At 35.9% G+C, this 12,023-nt stretch overlaps 1 protein-coding gene across 2 annotated transcripts in view; it reads left to right on the top strand.

Moving 5' to 3' along the window:
* The window catches only part of DYNC2H1 (dynein cytoplasmic 2 heavy chain 1), a 368,911-nt gene that overhangs the window by 113,098 nt on the left and 243,790 nt on the right, over positions 1-12,023 (top strand). For both annotated transcript variants that reach the window (XM_036860514.1, XM_036860513.1), the window contains exons 55-57: positions 174-311; positions 4,709-4,822; positions 5,423-5,583. In XM_036860514.1, the coding sequence (XP_036716409.1) occupies positions 174-311; positions 4,709-4,822; positions 5,423-5,583 (413 nt within the window). The remainder of the gene's footprint in view (positions 1-173; positions 312-4,708; positions 4,823-5,422; positions 5,584-12,023) is intronic.

The raw sequence follows: 12,023 nt of genomic DNA, 5'->3' as shown, positions 1-12,023 counted from the left end.
CAGTTGAATAAATCATTATAATCAGCAAGACGAAAATACCTAAGTCCACTTGCAAATGTGGTATATGTATACATTTACATTTATGCTTGATTCTTTCTTATAGACTTTGTTTACTGTATATATATAAAATTCCTTTTCTTTTAATATTGTCAATCAATATTTTATTAATGTAGGCTGGTGTATCTAAACTAAATGAAGCTAAAGCTCTTGTGGATGAACTGAACAGAAAAGCCGGAGAACAAAGTGTATTACTTAAAACTAAGCAAGATGAAGCAGATTCTGCTCTTCAAGAGATCACAGTATCAATGCAGGTAATGTTTAGAGTAAGCTCAACGATGCAAACAATAGAAAGGTCATTTATGCCTGATTGTCAATCAGTGTGAAAAATAACATTTTTACTTATGTGGATTTAAAAAATATTGCTTGTCTGTGCTGAGTAGACTGATAGTGTTGTGTACTTGAACTTTTGTGGAAGAGTGTGTTATTTTCCCATATTGTTTGAAATCAAAACTATATTATCCTCAATTGTTCATACACTAATTTATCTAAACCCTATAATATAAAAATATAACCATTTTAATTGGTATAGATTTGTCTGTAACTGATTTTGTTTACCCTCTGTTAGTTAATATTTCCTTTTATTTTTCTTAATATCTCCTTCAGGCTTCAAGGGTTTTCCCTGTTTTTAATATTCTCAAGATTTACAAAATAAATCTTTATTCATTCTATTTATACTTCAATGATATTTTTAATATTTTGTTTATATCCTCTTTTTACATTGCCTTTCTTTTGTTGAACCCTCTCCAGGGAGATTGCTCTCTGTTCTTTCTTGCTTGGGTATTCTTTTACATTTGCACACCCTCTCAGTATGCTCCTGTCCATTACCTTGCTTTTTAGTACTGATTACATACTGACTACCACCAAATCCATCTTTTTTGTCCTTCAGCCCTATCCTTCCTCTGAACTTCAGACTCAAATAGCCAATAATCTGTTAGACATGTCTTCTTGAAAGTCTCACAATTCAAAACAGGTTAAAAACTGAACTCATAATTTCCTTTTCTGTATTCCTTTCCTCAGTGTATGGCACTACACTATAGCTAATTATTCAAGACAGAATTTATAAATTATGTTAGACTTCTGTTCCCTCAATTCATGACTCTAATGAATCATTAAATTCTGTTAGTTTTACCTCCCTGATTGTCACAGACTGGGAGAAAATATTTACAAACGTGTATTTGATAAAAGACTTGTATCCAACATGTATAGAAATGATTACAACTCAATACTAATAAAACTAACAATTCAATTTAAAAATAGGCAAAAGATTTGAACCTGCCCTTCGTGAAAAAAGACTTAACAAAGGGGCCAGTAAATATATGAAAAGATGCTCAACATCATTAATCAGCAAGGAAATGTAATCCCCTTATTTTTTAGTATGAGACCTCATTCTAGCCCTTAGCTTTGTAGTGCTTAGCCTGGTCATTACAAATCCAGAGCTTCTTTGACTTAATTTCTCAGAAGATTAACCTTTTTTCCAGACTTCTGATAGTTGGGAAGGGGAGTGGTATGACTCCATAAGCTGCATATTTAAAAATGTGTTCTAAATATTCTGTGAGGACTTCACAAAGCCTCAGCTATTTTATAATTTCCATCAGCCACCTGCAGCATTCTCTCCTAGAGCCTTCTGGCTTGTTTCATTCTTTGCCTGGTCACAGCTGCTGTCCTGAGATCATTCTTTATCATCTTGGTTTACTCCCTCGTTTCTGTGGAGCCTATCCCCAAAAGCTTTGTGAGAAAGGATACATGGGCAATAAATTTTGAGATCTCACATATATGAACATTCTTCTTTGTCTTTGGTTGGTTGGTTGGTTGGTTGTGTGCTGGGAGTAGTATTCTGGATTTTGAAGGCATTGTTCCATTTTCTCCTAGATTCCATTGTTGTGATTGAAACACTCAAAGCTATTTTAATTCCTGATCTGTTTTGGGGTGACTTTTTCTTTTCTCTCTTGGAATCTTTTAGATCTTTGTTTCCATTTTTCTGAAAGATGCAGTGATTTGCTTTGGTTTAGGTTTATTTTCATCCACTGTGTCCAGTGTGGGTTCTTTCTACCTGAAAATTTATCTCCTTCAGTTCTGGGGAATTTCCTTAATTTATTCTATTGATAATTCCTTTTCCTTTATTTCTCTGTTCTTGCTTTTTAGAATTCTTATTATTATTTGGGCTTTGGGCTGGCTTACTGGTCTGGTTCTCTAATTTTCTTATATTTTCTCCCTTTTTTTCTTCTCTATGTGCTCTACTTTCTTCAAAATTTCTTCAACTTTATTTTTTAACCCTCCTATTGAGTTTTTCATTTCTGTTAAATTATTTCTCAGGAGATTTAAAAAAATCTCTAGAGGTTTCCTTTTGGCAGTAGTGTCCTTTTTTGTTGTTGTTTCATTGTTGCAGTATCTCCAACTAGCTCTCAGAGGATATTTTATGAAGTTTTCTTTTTCCTGAATATGTTTTTTTTTTTTCTGAATATGTTTTATTATTATTTTTCTTACATGATTGCTTTATTCTCAGTTAAAGAATAATTCTTAGTTATTCACAAAAAAAGCTTTCTTTTCATGTTTGGTCATCTTCATTGAAAATCTGAGCGTGGAAGGGAGGTTTGTTTATTGTGAACTTCACAAGAGTGTTATCTGGACTGATTTGAATGGCATAAGCAAAAGATTTCACCTGGCATGTCAAAATAAGTTCCTTGGCAGATGGAAAATCTTCAAAGCAATAACATTTGCAGATAATTGATGATTATATACACATTCAGTGTTTACAAGATAAATTTATGGACTGCCTGACCTGAAAGTAATAGATCAGAGAATAAATTTAATTTTCATACTGTACAACTTTAGCATAATTTTTTATCAAGGAATTTTAGAACCAAAGTAATATAAATATTTATCTGAAGCAGCTAGTCATTTTTATTGTTAAGAATATCTACCAAATACTTTTTTTTCCCTTCAGGAAATTGAAGGCATCATTCCATATTCTCCTAGCTTCTGTTGCTGCGATTGGAACACCTTTAAATTTCTTACCTTTAAAGAGTAATTTGAAAAAAGTAAAAGCTTCATAAAGAATAATATCATTGATAACTATATATTTACAAAAGGAAAATATTCAGCACTCCGTGTGCCTATGTACCTTCAAACTAGTGAACATTATTAAGATACATTGAGTACTATGCTATTCTTTTCTCTGGACTGTTCTCGGAAGAGGTATTTCTAAGACTGTAGCTAATTGTATTACTTAGCAGAGACCCAGAAGAATAACTCTGCATCTTGTATTATAAGTTAATAATTTTGCTCAATTATAAATTGGAGACATTTCTGTTTATATTTTATACATAAGTATGGTAGGGAGAGACAGCTTAAATACCAAACCGTACAACTTTTAAAGCTAACAACTCTAGGTTTGTGACATAAGGAAAGAACACACTAAATGCTGTAGGTACTCAGAATAGATATAACTTACAATTGGAAAAGTAGGTTAATAAAACACGAAGCACGTGAGTTGGGCCTGTAAGGGTGATTTTGATATTGTGGAGATGGAGAAAAGAACTTTCCCTGTTGAGGAGCGGTAGCAGAGATACACAGGTAGAAACGCTTGTGGAACTTAGAAGATTTCGATTGCGCTCACGTGTCAGGTACCTGAAGGATCAATATATTTGGCAATAGGACACAAGGCATTAGTATTGTTGTTGGCTTAAACAACAGAAATTTATTTCTTCCAGTTCAGGCAGGGAGAGAGAGAGAGAGAAAAACTCTCTGGTCTCTCCTTTTTTTTGATTTAATTGAGATATAATTGACTCATAGCACTATATTAGTTTCAGGTGTACAACATAATGATTCTGTATATGTATATAATATGACATGATTACCACAATAAGTCTAGAGAGGACGCCAAGCATTAGTTTTTAAACTCCTTGAATGATTATAATATGGTTGAGAATCACTGTTGTTAGGATTCTTGGAAGGTTTCTTGACAAATTTTTTCCCTTGGTTTTTTTTATAGTATAATAAATAAATAAATAAATCAAACACAAACATTCATAATGTTCATGCATTTTTATATATGTGAGACCCTTGATTTTTGTATTCATGAGCAAAGAGGTCATGTGTTAATATATCATTTAGTGTTCTTTGAATCTTTACTAATTTTTGTTCATATATTTGCCATATTATTGTGTCATGATTTCAATTAATTTTTGTCTAAAATCAAGTCTAGAAACAAACTTCTAATATACTATAGCTTTTCTCTAAGAATTATTACCATTCTACTATTAGAATTATAGAAGACTTCTATTTTCAGTTTTCTTATTTATGAAATAAGCATAATAGTATTTATCTCAGGGTTGTTGCAAGTGTTAAATGTGTATTATTATGATCATTTTCTAAATTATGCACTTCTGACATGTTTGATTTTTAAATAGTAAGCATTTATTACTTTGCTATTCAGAAAAAATTAAACCAAATAAAGCATACTTCTTAATAGTAAATATAGAGTAAATTATATCATCAGTTTCCTAGGCATTTTAGAAACTCTTATGCCAATTAATATTAGAAAAGCATTTAATAGAAAGTGCTATTTTAAAATAACATTTTCGGTATCATGCTTTTAAATGTTGAGTGCATTAAAATTGATTGGAATGCTATTTAAATATTCCTGTAGGATGCTAGTGAACAAAAGACAGAACTTGAAAGACTAAAGCACAGAATAGCAGAAGAAGTCATTAAAATTGAAGAAAGGAAAAACAAAATTGATGATGAATTAAAAGAAGTACAGGTAAGTTAAAAAAAAAAGGAAACAGTGTAAGCCATTTACATTTTTGATTACCAACTTTACATAGGAGTTTAAATATTATTTGCATAAGTTACTTTCTAATAGTTTTATCAATGTGACTTTCACTCAATACTATTTATAAAAGAGAAGCAGGAATGAAAATCTGCTAGGAGGAGTAAGCAAATTAACTGATGGTTATTAAAAATAATCTTTGTTTTCTGTGAACCATGTTGTTTTGACTGTAGAGGAAAAAATATTTTGTAGATAAATTAAGACAAACTCTTAGGCTTTTTTCTTGAGACTTGATTAAATAAGCAAACAAGTCTTAGAATATAAAGAGCCTCTTGAAAATGGCAAATTGTCTCAAAACAAATTAGATTTTCCAAATTAGACTGTTGTAGTTATGGTGAGAAAAAACTCTTACTTTCTCAATTTGAACATTTTGTACTTTGTGTGTTTTAGAGCATTTTGATGTTTGAAGAGAATGGATATTAATAACTAGAGTCATTTTTAATAAAATGACAATAAAACATTATTTGTAAAGAGTAAGTGATTTTTTCATATATATGTTTTGAAAGTAAAAATGCCCTTTTCGTGTTCTAGCCTCTAGTCAATGAAGCTAAACTAGCAGTTGGAAACATTAAGCCAGAATCTCTTTCAGAAATTCGTTCACTGCGTATGCCACCTGACGTAATCAGGGACATTCTTGAAGGAGTTTTAAGATTAATGGGTATCTTTGATACATCTTGGGTGAGCATGAAAAGGTAAGTTTTTGAATCTGTGAAAAATGTTTCACCAATGAATTATACATTCTTTCATATTTTTAAATATTTCTTTTTTTTTTTTTAACATCTTTATTGAAGTATAATTGCCTTACAATGGTGTGTTAGCTTCTGCTTTATAACAAAGTGAATCAGTTATACATATACAATATGTTCCCATTTCTCTTCCCTCTTGCATCTCCCTCCCTCCCACACTCCCCATCCCACCCCTCTAGGTGGTCACAAAGCACCGAGCTGATCTCCCTGTGCTATGCGGCTGCTTCCCACTAGCTATCTATTTTACATTTGGTAGTGTATATATGTCCATGACACTCTCTTACCCTGTCACATCTCACCCCACCCCCTCCCCATATCCTCAAGTCCATTCTCTAGTAGGTCTGTGTCTTTATTCCCATCTTGCCACTAGGTTCTTCATGGCCTTTTTTTTTTTTTCCTTAGATTCCGTATATATGTGTTAGCATACTGTATTTGTTTTTCTCTTTCTGACTTACTTCACTCTGTATGACAGACTCTAACTCCATCCACCTCATTACAAATACCTCCATTTCATTTCTTTTTATGGCTGAGTAATATTCCATTGTATATATGTGCCACATCTTCTTTATCCATTCATCTGTCGATGGACATTTAGGTTGCTTCCATGTCCTGGCTATTGTAAATAGAGCTGCAATGAACATTTTGGTACATGACTCTTTTTGACCTATGGTTTTCTCAGGGTATATGCCCAGTAGTGGGATTGCTGGGTCGTATGGTAGTTCTATTTGTAGTTTTTTAAGGAACCTCCATACTGTTCTCCATAGTGGCTGTATCAATTTACATTCCCACCAACAGTGCAAGAGTGTTCCCTTTCCTCCACACCCTCTCCAGCATTTATTGTTTCTAGATTTTTTGATGATGGCCATTCTGACCGGTGTGAGATGATATCTCATTGTAGTTTTGATTTGCATTTCTCTAATGATTAATGATGTTGAGCATTCTTTCATGTGTCTGTAGGCCATCTGTATATCTTCTTTGGAGAAATGTCTATTTAGGTCTTCTGCCCATTTTTAGATTGGGTTGTTCGTTTTTTTGTTATTGAGCTGCATGAGCTGCTTGTAAATCTTGGAGATTAATCCTTTGTCAGTTGCTTCATTTGCAAATATTTTCTCCCATTCTGATGGTTGTCTTTTGGTCTTGTTTATGGTTTCCTTTGCTGTGCAAAAGCTTTTAAGTTTCATTAGGTCCCATTTGTTTATTTGTGTTCTTATTTCCATTTCTCTGGGAGCTGGGTCAAAAAGAATCTTGCTGTGATGTATGTCATAGAGTGTTCTGCCTATGTTTTCCTCTAAGAGTTTGATAGTGTCTGGCCTTACACTTAGGTCTTTAATCCATTTGGAGTTTATTTTTGTGCATGGTGTCAGGGAGTGTTCTAATTTCATACTTTTACATGTAGCTGTCCAATTTTCCCAGCACCACTTATTGAAGAGGCTGTCTTTTCTCCACTGTATATGCTTGCCTCCTTTATCAAAGATAAGGTGACCATATGTGTGTGGGTTTATCTCTGGGCTTTCTATCCTGTTCCATTGATCTATATTTCTGTTTTTGTGCCAGTACCAAACTGTCTTGATTACTGAAGCTTTGTAATATAGTCTGAAGTCAGGGAGCCTGATTCCCCCAGCTCCATTTTTCGTTCTCAAGATTGCTTTGGCTATTCGGGGTCTTTTGTGTTTCCATACAAATTGTGAAATTTTTTGTTCTAGTTTTGTGAAAAATGCCAGTGGTAGTTTGATAGGGATTGCATTGAATCTGTAGATTGCTTTGGGTAGTAGAGTCATTTTCACAATGTTGATTCTTCCAATCCAGGAACATGGTATATCTCTCCATCTATTTGTATCATCTTTAATTTCTTTCATCAGTGTCTTATAATTTTCTGCATACAGGTCTTTTGTCTCCTTAGGTAGGTTTATTCCTAGATATTTTATTTTTTTTGTTGCAATGGTAAACGGGAGTGTTTTCTTAATTTCACTTTCAGATTTTTCGTCATTAGTGTATAGAAATGCAAGAGATTTCTGTGCATTAATTTTGTATCCTGCTACTTTTCCAAATTCATTGATTAGCTCAAGTAGTTTTCTGGTAGCATCTTTAGGATTCTCTATGTATAGTATCATGTCATCTGCAAATAGTGACAGCTTTACTTCTTCTTTTCTGATTTGGATTCCTTTTATTTCTTTGTCTTCTCTGATTGCTGTGGCTAACACTTCCAAAACTATGTTGAATAAGAGTGGTGAGAGTGGGCAACCTTGTCTTGTTCCTGATCTTAGTGGAAATGGTTTCAGTTTTTCACCATTGAGGACAATGTTGGCTGTGGGTTTGTCATATATGGCCTTTATTATGTTGAGGAAAGTTCCCTCTATGCCTACTTTCTGCAGGGCTTTTATCATAAATGGGTGTTGAATTTTGTCGAAAGCTTTCTCTGCATCTATTGAGATGATCATATGGTTTTTCTCCTTCAATTTGTTAATATGGTGTATCACATTGATTGATTTGCGTATATTGAAGAATCCTTGCATTCCTGGGATAAACCCCACTTGATCATGGTGTATGATCCTTTTAATGTGCTGTTGGATTCTGTTTGCTAGTATTTTGTTGAGGATTTTTGCATCTATGTTCATCAGTGATATTGGCCTGTAGTTTTCTTTCTTTGTGACATCTTTGTCTGGTTTTGGTATCAGGGTGATGGTGGCCTCGTAGAATGAGTTTGGGAGTGTTCCTCCCTCTGCAATATTTTGGAAGAGTTTGAGAAGGATAGGTGTTAGCTCTTCTCTAAATGTTTGATAGAATTCACCTGTGAAGCCATCTGGTCCTGGGCTTTTGTTTGTTGGAAGGTTTTTAATCACAGTTTCAATTTCAGTGCTTGTGATTGGTCTGTTCATATTTTCTATTTCTTCCTGGTTCAGTCTCGGCAGTTTGTGCATTTCTAAGAATCTGTCCATTTCTTCCAGGTTGTCCATTTTATTGGCGTAGAGTTGCTTGTAGTAATCTCTCATGATCTTTTGTATTTCTGCAGTGTCAGTGGTTACTTCTCCTTTTTCATTTCTAATTCTATTGATTTGAGTCTTCTCCCTTTTTCTCTTGATGAGTCTGGCTAATGGTTTATCAATTTTGTTTATCTTCTCAAAGAACCAGCTTTTAGTTTTATTGATTTTTGCTATTGTTTCCTTCATTTCTTTTTCATTTATTTCTGACCTGATCTTTATGATCTCTTTCCTTCTGCTAGCTTTGGGTTTTTTTTGTTCTTCTTTCTCTAATTGCTTTAGGTGCAAGGTTAGGTTGTTTATTCGAGATGTTTCCTGTTTCTTGAGGTAGGCTTGTATTGCTATAAACTTCCCTCTTAGCACTGCTTTTGCTGCGTCCCATAGCTTTTGGGTCGTTGTATCTCCATTGTCATTTGTTTCTAGGTATTTTTTGATTTCCCCTTTGATTTCTTCAGTGATCACTTCGTTATTAAGTAGTGTATTGTGTAGCCTCCATGTGTTTGTATTTTTTACACATCTTTTCCTGTAATTGAAATCTAGTCTCATAGCATTGTGGTCGGAAAAGATACTTGATACTACTTCAGTTTTCTTAAATTTACCAAGGCTTGATTTGTGACCCAAGATATGATCTATCCTGGAGAATGTTCCATGAGCACTTGAGAAGAATGTGTATTCTGTTGTTTTTGGGTGGAATGTCCTATAAATATCAATTAAGTCCATCTTGTTTAATGTATCATTTAAAGCTTGTGTTTCCTTATTTATTTTCATTTTGGATGATCTGTCCATTGGTGAAAGTGGGGTGTTAAAGTCCCCTACTATGATTGTGTTGCTGTCGATTTCCCCTTTTATGGCTGTTAGTATTTGCCTTATGTATTGAGGTGCTCCTATGTTGGGTGCATAAATATTTACAATTGTTATACCTTCCTCTTGGATCGATCCCTTGATCATTATATAGTGTCCTTCTTTGTCTCTTGTAATAGTCTTTATTTTAAAGTCTATTTTGTCTGATATGAGAATTGCTCCTCCAGCTTTCTTTTGATTTCCATTTGCATGGAATATCTTTTTCCATCCCCTCACTTTCAGTCTGTATGTGTCTCTAGGTCTGAAGTGGGTCTCTTGTAGACAGCATATATATGGGTCTTGTTTTTGTATCCATTCAGCCAGCCTGTGTCTTTTGGTGGGAGCATTTAATCCATTTACATTCAAGGTAATTATCGATATGTATGTTCCTATTCCCATTTTCTTAAATGTTTTGGGTTTGTTATTGTAGGTGTTTTCCTTCTCTTGTGTTTCTTGCCTAGAGAAGTTCCTTTAGCATTTGTTGTAAAGCTGGTTTGGTGGTGCTGAACTCTCTCAGCTTTTGCTTGTCTGTAAAGGTTTTAATTTCTCCATCACATCTGAATGAGATCCTTGCTGGGTAGAGTAATCTTGGTTGTAGGTTTTTCTCCTTCATCACTTTAAGTATATCCTGCCACTCCCTTCTGGCTTGCAGAGTTTCTGCTGAAAGATCAGATGTTAACCTTATGGGGATTCCCTTGTGTGTTATTTGTTTTTTTTTCCCTTGCTGCCTTTAATATGTTTTCCTTATATTTAATTTTTGACAGTTTGATTAATATGTGTCTTGGCATGTTTCTCCTTTGGTTTATCCTGTATGGGACTCTCTGTGCTTCCAGGACTTGATTAACTATTTCCTTTCCCATATTAGGGAAGTTTTCAACTATAATCTCTTCAAATATTTTCTCAGTCCCTTTCTTTTTCTCTTTTTCTTCTGGGACCCCTATAATTCGAATGTTGGTGCATTTAATGTTGTCCCAGAGGTCTCTGAGACTGTCCTCAGTTCTTTTCATTCTTTTTTCTTTATCCTGCTCTGCAGTAGTTATTTCCACCATTTTATCTTCCAGGTCACTTATCCTTTCTTCTGCCTCAGTTATTCTGCTATTGATCCCATCTAGAGTATTTTTAATTTCATTTATTGTGTTTTTCATTGTTGCTTGGTTCCTCTTTAGTTCTTCTACGTCCTTGTTAAATGTTTCTTGCATTTTGTCTATTCTATTTCCAAGATTTTGGATCATCCTTACTATCATTATTCTGAATTCTTTTTCAGGTAGACTACCTATTTCCTCTTCATTTGTTAAGTCTAGTGTGTTTTGACCCTGCTCCTTCATCTGCTGTGTGTTTTTTTGTCGTGTCATTTTGCTTATCTTACTGTGTTTGGGGTCTCCTTATCACAGGTTGCAGGTTCGTAGTTCCCGTTGTTTTTGGTATCTGTCCCCAGTGGCTAAGGTTGGTTCAGTGGGTTGTGTAGGCTTCCTGGTGGAGGGAACTAGTGCCTGAGCTCTGGTGGATGGGGCTGGATCTTGTCTTTCTGATGGGCACGTCCACGTCTGGTGGTGTATTTTGGGGTGTCTGTGGCCTTATTATGATTTTAGGCAGCCTCTCTGCTAATGGATGGGGCTGTGTTCCTGTCTTGCTAGTTGTTTGGCATAGGGTGTTCAGCACTGTAGCTTGCTGGTCATTGAATGATGCTGGGTCTTGATGTTGAGATGGAGATCTCTGAGAGATTTTTGCCGTTTGGTATTACGTGGAGCTGGGAGGTCTCTTGTGGACCAGTGTCCTGAAGTTGGCTCTCCCACCTCCGAGGTACGGCCCTGATGCCTGGCTGAAGCACCAAGAGCCTTTCGTCCACACGGCTCAGAGTAAAAGGGAGAAAAAATAGAAAGAAAGAAAGAAAGAAAGAGGCTATAATATAGTGAAGTAAAATAAAGCTATTATAAAGCAAAGCTATACAGACAAAATCTCCCCCAGAAGCATATACATATACACTCACAAAAAAAAAGGAAAAGGGGAAAAATTAATATATCCTGCTCCCAAAGTCCACCTCCTGAATTTGGGATGATTCGTTGTCTATTCAGGTATTCAACAGATGCAGGCACATCAAGTTGTTTGTGGAGTTTTAATCCGCTGCTTCTGAGGCTGCTGGGAGAGATTTCCCCTCCTCGTCTCTGTTCGCACAGCTCCTGGGGATCAGCTTTGGATTTGGACCCACCTCTGCGTGTAGGTCGCCTGAGGGTGTCTGTTCCCCGCCCAGACAGGACGGGGTTAAAGGAGCAGCTGCTTCGGGGGCTCTGGCTCACCCAGGCCGCGGGGAGGGAGGGGTACGGAGGAGGCAGGGCGAGCCTGCAGCGTCAGAGGCCGGCGTGACGTTGCACCAGCCTGAGGTGCGCAGCGCGTTCTCCCGGGGAAGTTGTCCCTGGATCACGGGACGCTGGCAGTGGCGGGCTGCACGGGCTCCCGGGAGGGGCGGTGTGGAGAGTGACCTGTGCTCGCACACAGGCTTTTTGGAGGCGGCAGCAGCAGCCCCAGCGTCTCACGCCCGTCTCTGGGGTCCGTGCTGATAGCCACAGCTCG

The sequence above is a fragment of the Balaenoptera musculus genome, chromosome 8, assembly GCF_009873245.2.
Source record: "Balaenoptera musculus isolate JJ_BM4_2016_0621 chromosome 8, mBalMus1.pri.v3, whole genome shotgun sequence".
Taxonomy (NCBI): Eukaryota; Metazoa; Chordata; class Mammalia; order Artiodactyla; family Balaenopteridae; genus Balaenoptera; species Balaenoptera musculus.
The sequence above is the reverse complement of the archived record's forward strand: the minus strand, read 5'-3'. Positions and strand labels throughout refer to the sequence as shown.